The sequence below is a fragment of the Colias croceus genome, chromosome 22 (genome assembly GCF_905220415.1).
Source record: "Colias croceus chromosome 22, ilColCroc2.1".
NCBI lineage: Eukaryota > Metazoa > Arthropoda > Insecta > Lepidoptera > Pieridae > Colias > Colias croceus.
Genome location: NC_059558.1, coordinates 2,569,000 through 2,586,622, shown reverse-complemented (window position 1 = coordinate 2,586,622; position 17,623 = coordinate 2,569,000). Strand labels below are relative to the sequence as shown.

The 17,623-nt window shown below is 32.2% G+C and overlaps 5 protein-coding genes across 7 annotated transcripts in view; 3 read left to right on the top strand and 2 right to left on the bottom strand.

The window, feature by feature from the left end:
* LOC123701931 (transmembrane protein 165) overlaps window positions 1–5,577 on the bottom strand; it is a 49,363-nt gene extending 43,786 nt beyond the window's left edge. The window contains exons 1-2 of one of the 2 annotated variants that reach the window (XM_045649560.1): window positions 5,393–5,577; window positions 4,731–4,847 (exon numbers count right to left, since the gene is read on the bottom strand). In XM_045649560.1, the coding sequence (XP_045505516.1) occupies window positions 4,731–4,841 (111 nt within the window). In that variant the 5' untranslated portion in view covers window positions 4,842–4,847; window positions 5,393–5,577. Of the gene's footprint in view, window positions 1–4,730; window positions 4,848–5,128; window positions 5,257–5,392 lie in introns of those variants that run through there. The other variant, XM_045649561.1, reaches the window with a different exon arrangement.
* Window positions 5,578–5,974: 397 nt separating this feature from the next.
* Window positions 5,975–6,944, top strand: LOC123701933 (leucine-rich repeat and coiled-coil domain-containing protein 1-like). Its single transcript, XM_045649565.1, has 3 exons — window positions 5,975–6,344; window positions 6,436–6,636; window positions 6,729–6,944. The coding sequence occupies exons 1-3, from the start codon at window positions 6,076–6,078 to the stop codon at window positions 6,892–6,894; spliced, it is 636 nt and encodes a 211-aa protein (XP_045505521.1). The 5' UTR covers window positions 5,975–6,075; the 3' UTR covers window positions 6,895–6,944.
* A 1,227-nt stretch (window positions 6,945–8,171) lies between these two features.
* LOC123701929 (exosome complex component MTR3) lies at window positions 8,172–9,692 on the top strand. Of its 2 annotated transcripts, none has more exons than XM_045649558.1 (4): window positions 8,172–8,403; window positions 8,487–8,604; window positions 8,697–8,856; window positions 9,202–9,692. In XM_045649558.1, exons 1-4 carry the CDS (start codon window positions 8,241–8,243, stop codon window positions 9,682–9,684), a joined length of 924 nt encoding a protein of 307 aa, XP_045505514.1. In that variant the 5' UTR covers window positions 8,172–8,240; the 3' UTR covers window positions 9,685–9,692. The 2 variants fall into 2 exon arrangements, with proteins under 2 accessions (XP_045505514.1, XP_045505513.1); XM_045649557.1 differs by having other exon boundaries at window positions 8,172–8,412.
* Window positions 9,693–10,824: 1,132 nt separating this feature from the next.
* LOC123701936 (splicing factor 3B subunit 5) lies at window positions 10,825–11,416 on the bottom strand. Its single transcript, XM_045649569.1, has one exon. It carries the CDS (start codon window positions 11,144–11,146, stop codon window positions 10,889–10,891), a length of 258 nt encoding a protein of 85 aa, XP_045505525.1. The 5' UTR covers window positions 11,147–11,416; the 3' UTR covers window positions 10,825–10,888.
* A 135-nt stretch (window positions 11,417–11,551) lies between these two features.
* LOC123701940 lies at window positions 11,552–17,623 on the top strand. The gene is made up of 11 exons (XM_045649574.1): window positions 11,552–11,769; window positions 11,846–12,145; window positions 12,254–12,370; window positions 12,788–12,905; window positions 13,572–13,781; window positions 14,254–14,333; window positions 14,628–14,649; window positions 15,803–15,944; window positions 16,211–16,377; window positions 16,709–16,906; window positions 17,311–17,623. Exons 1-11 carry the CDS (start codon window positions 11,626–11,628, stop codon window positions 17,538–17,540), a joined length of 1,728 nt encoding a protein of 575 aa, XP_045505530.1. The 5' UTR covers window positions 11,552–11,625; the 3' UTR covers window positions 17,541–17,623.

Genomic DNA, 17,623 nt, shown 5'->3' with positions numbered 1-17,623 from the left:
GATCAACTTCTGGGGCTGATGTTTTCTGTGTTTTCTGAATATTCATTTTCTTTGATTTGTAGCGACGATAGCACAGGAACATTGAAGTGGCCGCTGCGCTCAGTAGCTAAAGATGTAAATGGTATTGTCGTATGGTAGATGGAGTGCAGTCCCAAGGTTTTTTAGCGTTCTCGTCGGAATATTACTGATTGGTGCAATTAAAATTTTTGTAGGTGTATCTTTAATTTCATTATTAATATTTGTAATAGTGAGGTCGTCAGTACGTAGAGAGCAGTTTGTAGGTAACGTTGCTATGAAACTGCCTTGGAGATGAAGCTATTCCTTACGCTTGCAGGATAATTTAACCTTTGTGAGATGAGGAAAAATAATGATGTAGTGACTGTCGTCCAATTTCTCCATTGCTGACTTAGTTAATGTTAGGCAGGTGGATTCACAGTCGCTGGATATCTCTTGCGTGGTGATGAGTTTTGCAATACAGTCGGGTGAACTTCTTGTATGATGATTTAGGGTCGACTTCACATAGAAACCGATTGCTCTTCGATTGAACTTCGGGCATTCAGCCTCTATGTGCACATAAATATCTTTATTGGTTGCTATATAGGGATAGGGAGGTATGATGATATGATTTGTACGATTCAAGTGTGAGGAGTTATAATGGGGAATCTTAATATAATTACTATCCTATTTTTACTAAAGTATGATCCAGTGCGAATTATTCGCGGAGATCTACATTAATAATTTGTTCTGAATCGTAAAAGGAACGTAAAGTAACTAATATAATACTTAATATATCTATCCCTAACATAACATGGTGCGCTCGCGATGTACGCATAAAAGCTAAACTATCCTCTATATTTCTTATTACTAAAAGTAAATCATTAATATTATCGCCTAAGGAGTCTAGGAATTGCGCTAATTCTGTATAGAACCTAAACCATTTATCAATCTACGTTTTACACTGGTTTTAAAGCTTCTAACAAGGACGATGCCTTATCCAATTTTTCGTTTAAATGTTGAACCCTAATTTTATATAGTAATAATGTACGGTTATAATAACTTATTGGTCGCATATTTTAATGAATTTTGTTAATACATGGGGGTTACCATCAAAATCTGGGACCACCCTTAAGCATTTAAAAATTTCTTCCGTGTCAAACGACATATTAAAACTATCAATACTTCTAATACTATCAACTAAACTATTTCTCGAGGACTGTTGGGTATTAACAGCCTCGGTACCCCGGGATTTCCTAGGATGGAAAATCGTGAAGGTTTATTCTAAAATTAATATAGGAATATAATATAGGAAAGCAACACAATAAAATAATTCTGTGCAACTCACATTGACATGGTTTCTGTATCGATGGCTGGATACTGCTGATGTTCTGGATACTCGCTTGGGTTTTTAAAAAAAACCGGTCGGCCGCGCGGGGCCTCGGAACCGATATTCATTTCGGATATCTTCCCGCGGGCGACCCGAGTATCCTACCGACTGCGCCAGTTAAATTCACTTTCCAGTGAATTAATAAAAAGAATCATATTTCTTAAATGATTTTAATTAAAAAGTAAAATTACATTATACGTGTTATTATGAGCACGATGCTTCACAATATGTTTTTATTCTAATATTATAATTTAAAGGAATAAAACGTTCTCACGAACGAAAGCACACCGTCAGCGCTTCACATTACATATAGCGTAGGGTTGTCACATAACTAGCCTATTCATTACAATCAAACAAACAAACAAAGTTTTCCTCTTTATAATATTAGTGTAGACAAACACTATGAATACGATCACGAATGCAAATTCGGGGATTTTCTAATTATTGCTAAATAATAATTGAATTCGTTTTGAAATACTCTATAATTTTTAGTGTATAAATATTAAATAGACATTTATAATGTGGTGCTCATTTTTTTTGTACTGCTAACGCTATTGTAGGTACCTATTTTCGTTGTTTTATTTCAAGTGAACACGGCCATACAATTTTGTCACGAGCCGCCTATGATTGTAGGTACTTTTGTTAGGCTCCTTCGTCGTCCGCGTCGCGTCCGCGTCGGCTCGAAAGTTCTTGATTTCATTGTCACGCGCTATGATTTGCGCGCGGATTTTCTTGTGTTGTGAATTTATTTTTGTATTATTATTTTTTTTTATTTTTTTTTATTTTATTGATTCAAATAAAATATTTCACTAGTATGCATTTGAGACTATATTGTATTATGTATAATTTATCGTAGGTATAGTTATTCTTATAACGCAGTTATATTTTCGGTGGGACAATTTGACCCGTGATTTTTCTGAAATATCACCACGTTGCAAATCACATCAATCATACACACGTATGACGAAAGTATAGTGGCTAACATTGACTCATCAGTTCATCACTGAAACCAGTGATAAATCAGTATATCATATTTTATTGTGTTTGAATATTTTTTAAACAACGATATATACAATATTATTATAAATCAGTAAACTACCAAAGTACTTCCGAATTTTCAGACAGACAAACAAGTAGTTTGAACACGCAGTTTTCTTATACTAGTAGCAAAAATCAAAACCATAATATTATGTTTACCTACTATATTTTACTAAAAGTCGAGTGCGTCGAAATCGTAAATAATAATATAATGTTTTTCACCTTCCTGGTTATTTTCCCATAGTAAATAGTGTTTTAGGTTTGTTGTTGTAGGTAGGAATAATAATAATTATTCTTACTTGTTGGTTATGAAATGTATATTGAAATAATTTACTTTTACAAATCATTAGTGATATTAGTTTTGAGTGAAAATGCTTGGATCAGCATAATATTATATGGTACTTCAAATACATGTTTTGATAAAAAAACAATAGTGTAATAAAATAAAACTGCGTTTTATTGTAATCAATGTTGACAGTTTTAAATTCCAAAATTATTGATCAATAAAATAGTTTACACCAACAAATATAACTTTTATTTTTATAACCATCGTTCATAATATAAATCGTAGCAGGTGGCGTTTTGAAGTTCTGTCTACTCATACAGAAAAATAGAAAACTTGTTTTTTTTGTAAACAATTTATTACTCATTATTGTTGTTTGGCTGTGTGTTTGGCAACTCGAAGCGTGGTCGTCCGTCGTAGGTACTTTTGTTCGGCGTCGCGTCGTCGCTCGTCCGCGTCGGCTTGATATAAAACATTCTTGATTTCATTGACACGCGCTATGATTTGCGCGCGGAATTTCTTGTGTTGTGAATTTATTTTTGTATGCTATGCATTTTAATTGTATCAAATTGCAATATTTCTCTAGTATGCATTTGAGACTATATTGTAATAATTGATCGTGGGTAGGTATAGTAATTAATTATTCTAATAACGCAATTATATTTTCGGTGGGATTCAAAACAAAAAATTGGCCCGTGATTTTTATGAAATTTCACCACATTGCAAATTATATATTATACAATTACAATTACAATTATTATAAATCGGTAAACTATCAAAGTAATCACAAACTTGCAAAATATGCTTTTCCGAATTTTCAGACAGACACACAATTTTATTAGTTTGTTTTAGCAAAGTAGGTACCTATACCTATACGCTTACGTCGCGCGTCGCGTCGCGTCGTCGAAAACGGTGCGCCCAGAAACAAACATACCTACCTAATTCAGTTACAATCCTTTTTTTGTTCCGTAATATATTGTATTCTAATACGATTTTTTTTATTCGTCAGCCAGTTCTACTAGGTATAAAAAGATAAAATTGAAATATAATTATTGTAGCGACAGCCATATTATGTTACTATGTTTTCGTAAATATGTTTTTCACCTTCCTGGTTATTTTCACATAATCTTATATATATATAAATGAATCGCAAAATGTGTTGGTAAGCGCATAACTCGAGAACGGCTGAACCGATTTCGATAATTCTTTTTTTATTATATTCCTTGAAGTACGAGGATGGTTCTTATGTAGAGAAAACGTAAACATGTACCACGGGCGAAGCCGGGGCGGACCGCTAGTCTAATATAAAAATGAATCGCAAAATGTGTTGGTAAGCGCATAACTCGAGAACGGCTGAACCGATTTCGATAATTCTTTTTTTATTATATTCCTTGAAGTACGAGGATGGTTCTTACTTCTTATGGAGAGAAAACGTAAACATGTACCACGGGCGAAGCCGGGGCGGACCGCTAGTAAATAATAAAATAATAAATAGTGTATTAGATTTGTTATTGTATCTTGTATACCTACGAATAATTATTCTTACGTCTTGTTGGGAAATGTTCAAATACCTACCTATTGAAATAATTTACTGTTACAAATCATTAGTGTTATTAGGTAGTTTTGAGTGAATAGGCATGGATCAGAAATTCAGAATATAATATGCTACTAACTACTCAAATACATACACGCCAAACTTGTTTTACATTCACGCCATCTAGAGTTCAATCTTTATCATTTTTGTATACGTCTGTGTGTGTAAACGACCCTGTATGCAATGACAGATGTTAAAACGCATGGTTTTACCGAATTGGGTGGATTTTAAGGCAATGATATGACATATTTAAATAAAATATAATATTCAGTAATCGCCATGACTATTCCTACGACCTTAATCTTTTCCAATTACGCAAAAACTCAAATAAACTAGAAATGTAGAATTCAGCGCCATCTAGCGGGACATTGGCTGGGAACAGATCGTAGCAATCACCTTAATATAACTATTATAAAAAATATAGTACTTACTTCTGTTGGTGGTGATGATGAAGACACGGATATAGGTCCTTCTGCAGTTGTAAGCACCCATGTTGTAGCAAACGCCAAACCAGCCAAACAAACAGTCCTAAGCCTGCGCATTTTTATCTGAAATTTACAATTGCTTCATTAAAATCTGATAAATGATCTACATTGGTTTTATCTTATCTTACACTTTAATGGGAATGTAATATCCACTAAGATTTGTTTTTACACGCTTTCTAAATATTCCGTAAATGGTAGGCTACCTTATAGATTTCTTATGTTTAAAATAAATTTATAAAATAAATAATTAGTTTAAGCTGCAGTTAGATAACACTTCAAATGAGGTTAATTAAATGTTTAAGTTTATAGATTTAATTAAATAGCACAATGATATCACTACGTACATTTTATCTGGGATTTTTTAATAAACTTGTAAAATATTTTGTTACTGCCAATATCAATTTAATCAAGTGTGATGTGAAAACACAATAGAACAATTAGGCATATCTAATAATTGTGAATAATCGTATATGGAGTAGGTATTTTAGCGTTCGTTTCGTAATGTGAAAAAGATACTTCTATTAAATAAATTATTATTCTAATGCCAAACGTCACCGGTGAATGGAAACAGAAATTTTCAAAGGCTAAACGTAACCTTCAAATGTTACCTTGTTTATGTGAGGATTTCAAACACAAATATCACTATCTAACGATTTTAATTCATTCCCCAAGTGAGGAATATCGTAAATATGGACAATAAAACAAATTTACATCACATTTAAAAAAGAAAATTCATGTTTTATCGACATAACTTCACAATTGACAACGTAAACGTAAAACGACAGACATCAGACATGAGACAGTTGACAAGAGACATTTTATCGAAAAGTACCTTTTTTTTCTCAAAGAAATGGAGCTTTGGCTTTGTGTTGGTATTTAAATGAAATTTTTAAATCTGTTACAATTAATTGTTTATACACGGAATTAAATATTGAAATCATTAATACAATCGAACCGAATTTACAAAATTTCTTTGCTCATAATCTATTTAATTGGAAAATTCATTCATCGCTTTGTAAAATAAAATAAAAATGTAGACTTATAATTCGATTTTTTTAAACGTAGAACCCTGTGCGTAGAATTGGCGTAGAAAAGCTTCTTGGCGTAGAACTAGCGTTTAGCTACTATTATGTATTCTGTGGTAGAACAATAAAATAGGCGGGAATTCTAAATTTTATTCGCGGTTATTTGTCGTGTTCTTTCGTTAGTTAAAGCAGTTGGTGGCTTTTGTGTTTATTGTCTAATACGTTATCTAATACCTACTTTATAATAATAGAAAGATTTCATTAAAATGACAAGCGTTAAAAAAAATATTAAATCCAAGTTTATACCAGACGATCTAAGTGATTTTTTAAATGAGTCACAATATTTGAAAGACTTACCCAAAAATAAAAAGGCCCAAAAGCGCCAAAAGATTGATCAAGGTGACGAAAATGTGCCAAATATTTTGGAATTCAATGATCAAAATCCCAAGAAAAAGAAAATTCACCAAGTAACTGAAGTTTGTGGTGAATCTAGACAAAAAATACTCAATATAATGAATTGCCAACTTGAGTCAAGGTAAGCTTTTTCAAATACTTTATATAATATATCTCAATAGTTTAAACTTTAAAGAGTTATATTAATAAGTCTTTGTTATTGTAATTTTCAGAAAAAAAATTAATGAAAATCTTCAAAAAAATTTAAATGAAGTGATCAACCACTTAGAAAATGATTATAATGTTTTAAAAGAAAATGAACAGAAATTAGAGCACCTGACTACCTCATATATGAAATGTATGCAACAAGCAACTGCAGCTCATAAACAAAAATTGAGAGCATTTAAGGAAATCCAGATGACTTTTAAAAAAGAGTATGTACAAGTTAAATTTGGATTCTAAATAATTAACTATCTAAAAATTAATTCTGTAGTTAATAAGTCAATATCATTTGGTTAATTTTTAGATGTGATGATTTGGAAGCAGAACACAAATCTGAATTGGCACAGTTGGCTGAAGAATTAGAAGAAGATATCAATAAGTTAAAGCAAAAGCTTATATCTGAAACAAAAAGAAATGGATGGGAAACTTTGCGTAGATCTTTCTTTCAAGCAATGCAGAATGATTTTTAGTTTCATACATAATCTACATATTTTTAATGAATAAAGTTCTTTGCTAGTAATTTTTTTTCTCTATTCTTTATTTCTAACATGCCATGCATTACAATATAGTACCTATATAAAGATTTTTAACTGTAGAACTAGCTCAACATCAAAGACATTCAATAGGTTTGTAAAAAATAGAATGTTATATTTTGATAATAATTATCAATTATTGATATGATCCTTTTTGTCATAAAAGAAAAAAAATTGGAAATTGTGTTAATGAAATGCCATAGTAGGTTATTACCTAGTAAGCTAATGCTTTATCTTACAAAATATGTATAATATCCTAGTCATCATGAACTGAAGATAAATAAACCACCTGACAAGCTTATAATTATTACTTTATATCATATTATTTCCTCTAATATGAATGGAATCAAGTCAAATAAAAATAAGTTACATAAATGATAAATATCAATGCAAGCTTGCAAGATTTAATGTGTCTTAATTTATTTGCTATATCTGTGGAAAGATGTAATACCTTGTGTAATACTTAAGTATTTTTTTATTACAGAGCTGATTTAGTAATTGCAAGTTAATCAATAGTAAAAATTCATATAAGAAGTTCTTATATGAATTTTTACTAGGTATTGAACTGTGGTATTGAATAATCATTAAGTTATCATTATCATTATTTTAACATTTTAAAATTGACCACAGGTAGCACTAGAAGCACAGAGCAAGTAATATAGACTAGAAGCTGATATAACATAAGGGACCAGTTGTTGGGAGAATGTTCTCCTTATTAACTTTAGAAACAGCGTCGGGCCGCGCTCACAACCCTCTGAAACCGCTCTCTGCATTCCCTGCTTGAACTTATTAAATTAAGGTAAATAAATTATTTACACTTTCCTTAAATTATATGGAAAGCTTGGGTAATTTTATATTATTTTTGTCTTTGGACCCCATGGGATATGCTCGCGGCCTCAGGGCACACCTCAGGGGTCCGCGAGGCAGGAACCTCATTTAAACATGGTGATGGAAAAACCATATAACCAAGTGATATAAATTTATAGTGTACTAGCGGTCCGCCCCGGCTTCGCCCGTGGTACATTTTTACGTTTTCTCTCTATAAGAACTATCCTCGTACTTCAAGAAATGTAATAAAAAAAGAATTAACGAAATCGGTTCAGTTGTTCTCGAGTTATGCGCTTACCAACACATTTTGCGATTCATTTTTATCTGTGATTTTTATATTATAGATCATCTATGGTATGAGTCAATAATTGTCAAAATGTTGACATTTCATATTTGTCAAAACTCAAAATAAACGCTAATACATGCAAGTGCAATAACCTCACAATTTTTAAAAAATGCCACTAGATTACAGAAGATTTAATGGACCAGAGGACAGTAAATCATATAAGAGATTTACAAGTGATTATTTGCGAACATACGATGAACTTCTGAAAGAATTGTTAGATAAAAATGGAAAAAGAAAAGACGGGCGCGCGATGGATGAAGCGCGAAGTTTGTGTATGTTCTGTATGTATTTGTTCACTTATTAGTTAAATTTAATACTTAACAAGACTTAATTTGTATTATTTAATTCATTACAGTTGCCAGGACCGGTATGGTCTCACAAGCGAAAGGTTCCGCCTATGTAGAACTTAAGAGAACCAAAGTTGTTTGTTCTGTTTTCGATCCTCGAGAAATAGTGCATCAAAATGAATTTAGGTGACTATATTAAATTTACTCTATAATTTCGATGAATATTCTTTTTTTATTAGTAAATGTAATTTGTATTTATCCTTATTATATAATTCTAGTGAACTTGGACAAATATTTTGCGAAGTTAAATTCGCGCCATTTTCTTGTCCGCGTAAACGGAAATCACACGCCCCTGATGCAGAAGAAAGAGCATTGTCAGCGGATCTTAAAAAAGCTATGGAACCAGTTATATGCAGACATTTATTCCCAAACTTTCAGGTGGGTTAATATTATATTATTTATGAAAGTTTGCAAATTTTTGTTGCTAAAGATAATAATTTTAAACTTGTATCTAAGAACAACTTTGAAAACTTAACATGATTAGTTAACATAACTTGGCAAAGTTTTAAAAGTAAAGCGACTTTTTTAACAATTTTTCCTAATTTTAAACAAAAAACTGATCAAAATCTGAATCTCGGATTTAACTGCTATCAGCAGGCCCAGTTTAAGTAAAGTTGTTTATGCAGCAGTATATGACTAAGATAAAATAAACAATCTCTATTACTTACAAACTTTCAAGTCTAAATGAAACAACTCGAGAATTAATAAGTTTCTTATTTTCAGTTGGATATATTTGTCTACATCCTAGAACACGACGGGGCCTGTCTAGCCGCAGCGATAAACGCAGTAGGTCTAGCCCTATCAGATGCAGCTGTACCCATGTATGATATAATATCTGCATGTTCTGTGGCCATCATCGGGGAACACATATTTGTAGATCCAACGGAAGAAGAAGAGAATTTAGCACTAATGAGTCCAGAGACGGACACCAATCATGGAATAGTTACTATGTGTATACTGCACAATTTAAAACAAGTTTCTGATTATCGCCAAATCGGTTCTATGGATGTCGAATGTGTTACGAAAGTAATGAGTATTCTGGAAACAGAGTGTGAGAAGATTATTCCTGTTATACAGAAAGTTGTTGTACTAAATGTTGTTAAACAGTTTGATCAGCACAAGAAATTAGTTGAAGAGGCAAAGTTGCGAGAGGAGGCTTTAAACGCAAAGGTAGAGGAATGGAAAAGCTTATTAAATGGCGGATGAAATATGGTTATAGTTGTTTTATTTCTACAATTACCTGTCCTTTGTGTTCACAATATAAATAGTATTCCAGTTTCAATAGTATTGTCTAGATTTACCTCTCCCTTTATCCAAACATTAGATTCAATTGAATATTGAAATGAATTGATCATTCAAATAAGCCTGGCCGTACAAGGAATGCTCAAGTGGTTGGTCGTTGACTGCTCGAGCTGATGCTACCAATCGCGCAAGGCAGTTGATGGCTTTAAGCGGTTGTAACGGCTCGAGCAGTCATGTGTATGGCAGTGAATGAACATCTATAGTTCACTGCACGGTAGCGGCTTCAAGCCGTCGGTCTCAATTGCTTGAAGCATTCCGTGTACGGCCGCCCTGAGGCAATAAATCTAAATATTAAAGTTTAATGTTTGGATAGTCAATGCTTTTTAATAAAATAAAACATCAGTGATAGAAAAATCGATCACTGATGTTTTATTTTATTACCTACTAGCGGTCCGCCCCGGCTTCGCCCGTGGTACATGTTTACGTTTTCTCTACATAAGATCCATCCTCGTACTTCAAGAAATATAATAAAAAAAGAATTATCGAAATTGGTTCAGCCGTTCTCGAGTTATGCGCTTACCAACACATTTTGCGATTCATTTTTATATATTACTAGCGGTCCGCCCCGGCTTCGCCCGTGGTACATGTTTACGTTTTCTCTACATAAGAACCATCCTCGTACTTCAAGGAATATAATAAAAAAAGAATTATCGAAATCGGTTCAGCCGTTCTCGAGTTATGGAATTACAACGAAAAGTGGCATTGATTTTTATATATTAGATAAAGATTTTGGTTTTCCATGAGTGATATCAGTAGAAAGCTTTAGTTGTAAAAACTAAATTACTATGTGTAAAATATATATAATTTTAATAAGATAACTTTGCCTTAGAGAGCATAAAAATATCTTACCAGCGCTAGTTATGTCAAATATGTCTTGTAACATCAAAGATCAGGAGTGTGCTTTTACAAAACCAAAGGTATTGACTATAATATTAAATGATTAACATGGAACTTCAATAATCTTATGAGTATAATATACATTCGCTTTAGCTTCAAATGGGATAGAAATACGTGGGATGTGAAAATTCAAGAAATGAAACTCAATTTTTGATTCTCAATTTATTTTCCCATTCTACACACTACATTTTTCTCAATGCATAAATGCAATTTAATCTTCTGGCTTCTCTGGAGGTGGGCCGCATGGCTGCAGCATTTTCTCCATCAGATTGAACTTCACACGAGCCTTGGATTCATTCTCGACGATAGCGAAGTAGCTCAACAGGTCGGGATGTCCCATGTAGCTGCAGCAAGAATCCCGGTGTTGGTTAGTAAGCCACTCATACTTAGTGGTATCGGCGTGGCCGGTACCAATGTACTTGCTCTGAAGATGCTCCAATTGACTGTGAATGTTGTAGCGTTCACCCATTTTGATAAATGACCACTTTTATTCGAAGTTGAAAACGGAATGCGCCGAAAACAACCACTCCTCTTCTGAGCAGAATGTTATTGATTTTTCAGTATTTCAGTTTAAAAACTGAAATCACTAAGACGTCTAGAATTGTATCTAATTAGTAAACTTAAAGTTTATTTTACAATTTATTTAGATTTCGTTTTTGTATGAAGTTTATTTTATAAAAATGTAATAATTTAGTCAATTAAGTTCGATCATGTTTAAAATATTTTTGTTGTGACTTGTGTCTTGTGTAAAGTAAAAAGTTTGAGTTTTGACATTTCTTGTATTTGCAGTCTAAGATTTGCAGTCTAGTATGATTTGCTGTTTGACATACGCTAGTCTCTATGGTTTAAACTATGGTTTTATTTCGTTTCCATGACAACGCTGTTAGGCGCTGTTTTTAAATTGTTGAATCAATGAAGAAGTGAGATTTTGTTCATAATTTTAATAAAATGGAAGATAACATGAAATTTACTGATTTAAAAGAGAACAATACGACATTACGCAAGCAAGCCAAAAAAATAATAAGTAAAAAGCACTTGAATGACAAAAAAATCACGCATTTGTTTATGCACGAGAAGAATCTTACGGAAATTGTAAGTTGTTAAAGACTCATTTAAAACAATATTTTATTGGTGCTTGCTACATTAAAATTATAAATTGATGTTTCAGCCACCTCCAAAGCATTGCACTCAAGTAATTTATGCATATTACCACAACAATTACATATCCAAAATACAACATTTGGACCTCATGTACAATTTGACTCATTTACATTTGCAATGGAACAAACTAACGAAAATAGAAGGTCTCGAAAAACTAGTTAAACTGAAAAAGCTCTACTTGAGTAACAATAGAATAAGTGTGGTAGAAAATTTAGAGGGTTTGAAATATTTGGAAGAACTTCACATTGATAAGCAAAATATTGACGATCCATTATGCTTCGATCCAAGAACAATGATTTCTATCGGTGTAAGTATTTTAAAAGGTATTTTATTATACGGTAGTTTTAAATGTATTTTTTATGACAATGATATTTGAGGTATGTAACTACCTATATTTTATTTTTTATTTTTTCAGGCATCCCTTAGAATACTCAATGTATCTGAAAACAAAATAACAGAGGTCCTTTGGGTGAAGCCCTTACGACGTCTCGAAGTACTTATTGCAAAGAAGAATCAATTGGATGATGTTCAGGTAGGTAATTAATATTTATTTATTTATTTTGAAATTCATAAAGGCGCTCTCTTGGTAATTTAAAGTTTCCCGGACTCACGACTACGACAAGTTCCTGCAGACTGAATTATAACAATAATTCAGAAGAAACATTTCTAATGGAAATATAATTTTGGTATTTAATGTAAAAATCTTTAGAAACAAATAAATAATGGTAATATTATGAATTTTAATATTTTAAAGTACCATCAAAATGAATTGCAATTTTTAAAGTTTAGCGGCAAGTTGTTAGGTATAGAATACCTACTAAAGAAATTTACCAAATACCCACATAAAACTGTATATATTATTATAACATAGATTTTCATATGTCATATACTTAGATGAAAGAAATAAAAAATAACTAACTATCCATAAATAAAATGCTATTGATTTTAGGCCGTAGCAGACGCTTTATGTCCTCTCGTCAGTTTGGTCGATGTTAATTTCACTGGAAATCCGATGACGAAGAAACACAGATATAAAGAAACTATCATAGCTAGATGTGGTCCTCTACGTAAGTATAGTGTAGATAGCTTGAATTTTCCATCGGGGCGTCCGCGTCGTAGGTACACGAAATCCTATGAGGACTATTGCAAATCGCTGAAGGTTAAAGAACCGATTTTGATTAAAATAAATTCGTCATTCAGTTTTTTAAACACAATATTCCTACCAAGCTATGAAACCCGTTTTCCTTGGTCACGGCATCACGCGGGTGGGCCGATTTCGATAATTCTTTTTTGAAGTGAAACTTTTTTATCGAGGTTGGAAAAAAAATTTAGTGTAACATTTTTCCGTTACGCGCCATCTTTTTCTTATCCCTACCACGCGTGATTCGACGTATTTCTGTAAAGGTGCATATAATAAATTATTTTTTGAAAAAATTGGTCATAAAGAAGTTTCACTTCTTACGTGTGTACACTAGTACACGCACACATTTTTTTTATTATATTCCTACGAGGATGGTTCCTAACTCCTAAGTAGAGAAAACGTAAATATGTACCACGGGCGATGCCGTGTGGACCGCTGGTTTAGAATAATAAACAATTGTATGATTTTGAAAAAAAAAGGACACTTAGATTATTACATAGATGGTGTCTCTACAAACGAACAAGTTTTGGAAATAAATGCGCAATAAGACAGTAATAGCAAATTATTAAGTAATTTTTCCCTTCTGTATCAGGGGTATTGGACACAGTGCACATTCACAATACATCCAGGGTGTTTCTCCAAAGTTTTGACAAAGTGGTACGATTACGTCAATTGCATGAAAAAAACAAATTGAGTACCAATCGAGAGGGGGCTGATGAATTTTTCGATCTGAATATGTTGCCAGGGCCAAGAGCACAGAGCGCTATGACGATCAGTGAGTTTTCGAACCAAAAGCCTAAAAGTACGTACATAATATATTATGATATTTTTTTATGTTTGTAAGTATAGGTTTTTGAATTGAAACTTCTTTAGGCGCGTAGAGGAAAAATTTCAAGATCGCGTCATGGCAATACCGTCACGTCCTGGAGTACGGCGACGATTTTGGTATAATATTTGAATCTTGCAAAAGAAGTTTCACTTCTGACACGGGTACTCGGCACACACGCTCTTTTTAAAGTGAAACTTTTATTACATCGTCTCAAACTTTTTGGTCTGTGTAGCGCATGTCACGTGACGTACGATAATTATCGTACAAATACGATAATTATCGTAAGTTTCACTTTTACCGTGGTTTCATAAAACTACACAACATTTTTTTTTATGATGAAAACAGTTAACTTTAATGTCAAATATCAATATTAAGTGTACCTATATCGATACAATAATAAACCGCAACATTTTAAAAAATAATTTAATTTGTGTATTTCTTTCAGTGACTGCCGTAGATTCTAGTTACACTTTTATGCCGCGAGCACTCTGGCCGAGTAGACAAAATACTTCACCTATTACCACAGTCGAACCAGCCCCCGTTCCCCCTATGGAAGCGAAACAACAAGATGAAGCAAAAAGTGCACCGATTAAAGGAATACTTAAGAAACCCATGCCAATGAAATATATTTAAAAATATTGTAGTTTTATATAGATTTGCATCATATTTATAATAAATTTTTGTGGTTTTAAGTTATTATTTTCTTATATTTTATATAAAAGAATAATCAAGATGAGGCATAGTCAGTTACCCGGGTTATTTTCTTGCGTGCAAATATTCGTACAATCTTTGTACATCCATTTGACTGCAAGCATTTAGATTTTAGGGAAACATCTTATAGGTCTATGTGCGAATGTGTGTTTTAATTGGCTTTAGTCGGTAAAGTGCGACTTTCATAAAAATAACCAAAATATTCTATTGATTTTCATATTGCATATTTTATTCTAATAACTCTCGATTCAAAACAATAAGAAAGCATAAATTTTGTATAAACGATTGAATGGTAGCCAAGAGCCCAAGATATAAGCTTCTTGTTAGCCAATGTTGTTTTATGTAAAAAAACCTTTTGACATAAAATTATTTATAAAATATTATCCAAAATTACCTATCTGTGATACAAATTAAATCAATGTCAAATATTCCTGACATCGACGTTTAGTTTTATAAATATTTTAAGGTTATGTTTACATTCGCTTCAAGCAGTTTATTAATTACAAAAATTACAAATTATGCGAGTATATAAATTAAAAGTACGTTAAAAATGTCCAGGAAGATAGAGGAAGCTTTTACTGTTTTAAATGAAGAATCTTCAGGTATTTAAATGCATTCTTTAATCAAACTTACGTACGTTTGGTCACAGTTCAAATTAAAAAACACGATATTTTATATTTTAGAGTTGTATTTGACTGGAAAAGTGGCAGAGATAGACAACGTTGATCCACTTGAATTTCACAGAGAGTATGTTTCCAAAAATATTCCTGTTATAATAAAAGGTGGATGTTCAGAATGGCCAGCGACACTCAAATGGGATTCTGAATACTTTCGGTAATTATTTTACTATTTTTTGTGTTTAAATTACAAGAAGAAATTTTAAAGTTAAATAGAAAATTAATTCTTGCTCCCTTGCTCACATATGAACAGATGTACTGATTCTGTTCATGCTTTTTCATTGTATTTGTTATTGTCTATTAAAGAAAGAAAATATTTTTATAGCTTTTTTTCACTAGAAGTATCAGAATTAGCATTCAACTAAAAGATAAGCATAGTATTTGTATAACCCATTGAGCCCCAAGCGGCCCGATCTGACCACAACACTAGATCACACCCTAATAGATTTTCTATTGTGTCTGTGATTCCGGGGGCTGAGTTATTAAAATAATTTCAAGTATTGAAAAGTCAAAATTATAGTTAACTTCAATAAATTCAACTGTTTAATTTGAGCTGTGAATGTTACTTATAAAATAAGATGTCAAATTACAGGACAACCATACCAGATAAATTAGTAACAGTGGCGGTAACACCGAATGGATATGCTGATGGAATCACCAGAGATAAAAATGGTGATGAATATTTTGTAATGCCTTTGGAAATTGAAACAACAATGTCCGAGTTCTTAAAAATGCTTGAGGCTAAAAGGTAGTGTTATTGAAGGTAATGCTAGAGTTTATAAATGCATGAATATTTTTAAGCTATTGCATAGCTTCTATCGCGGGCCATGAGCGCGGGGACTGAATCGAGAAAGACAGTATTATCCACATTCATGATCAAACATGATGTTTTAGGGACGGAGAAAGCGACTTTGTTTTATACTGTGTAGTGATAACCTATTCGCAGATCTACTATAGAAAATTTAAAATTTCTAGTAGCTGATCATAATATTAAATATTTTACTGTAATTTCAGTGAAAATTATGTCCCCTACATACAAAAGCAAAACTCAAATTTAACTGAAGACTTCAAAGAACTGTTACCAGATGTTGAGTTGGATGTAAAGTTTGCAAGTGAGGCATTTGATAAAAAACCAGATGCTGTCAACTTTTGGATGGGTGATGAAAGAGCAGTTACATCTAGTAAGTTATTTACAGTTATGTTGCTGTATTACTACAAAATTTTAAAAGTTTTTTTTAGTAAGTCAATCAATTAATAATTTAGCATTATGGCTGGATATCATTCAGTCAGTTATCGAAAAGACGCCATTTTATAATGTATGTAGGCTATTAATGAAATTAACATTTTGACTATTTTTGAATACTTGTAAAGGTTAATTTACATGAATGAAAAGATTTGAGTTTTAGTTTGAACTGGTCTTTAATTTTACTTTTTTTTTAATTTAGAAATACACCTAAGAAGTGACACCTCAAAAATGAACTATATCTCAACCAGTTAACTCACAATTTACAGTGCACAAAGACCCATATGAGAACATATACTGTGTTATCGATGGTTACAAGGAGTTCATACTCATCCCTCCCACGGACCTCCCATATGTGCCTTATAAGAAATACCCGCAGGCTGTATTCAAACAAAATAATGGCTGGGAAATAGAGCTTATAGCTGATTATGGTGAAAAGAGTAATATATTGCCTTGGATTTGTATAGGTATGTATGTGATAATTTATTTATTATGCTACCTGAGCAGGTATTTGAGCGAGCGTCAAGGTTGCCCTTTTTGTACATTTTTTCAGCTTTTTCTTAAGTCAAGAAGGGATAATTAATCAACTAAGTAATTAAAATCTGTTCAGTTGTTTGCTTATTGACTGAAAAATAGCTCAAAACGCATTGAGGTCACATTAATCGATACTTATGGCGAAATTTGTGTTGTGGCTTTAATAAAAACGCTCACAACGCATTGCGACAATCGCAAAAAGACTCGTATCTATAATTTATACGCAATGTGTTTCCAAAAAGATAATTTTTGACTTAAAGTCAAAATAATAGGTAATAATAGTTAATAATTTCACTTTTATAAAAGTAATTCTCAAGCTTGAAAATTAAATTTTCAGATCCTCTCAACCCCGACTTATCAAAATACCCACAGTTTAAAAAAGCCCACAGATACAAAATTCGCTTGAACAAAGGTGATTGTCTATACCTCCCTAGTTTATGGTTCCATCACGTGACGCAGAGTCACGGTTGTATAGCTGTCAACTATTGGTACGATATGGAATTTGATATAAAATACTGCTATTTTAAAATGTTAGAGAAACTATGTGAAAATTTAAGTAACAGTTAATAATAATATAGCAAAAACTCGCGAACAATTAAGTCATTTAAAGTATTGTTTTTAATTTGTTAAAATAAAATAATGTACATAAA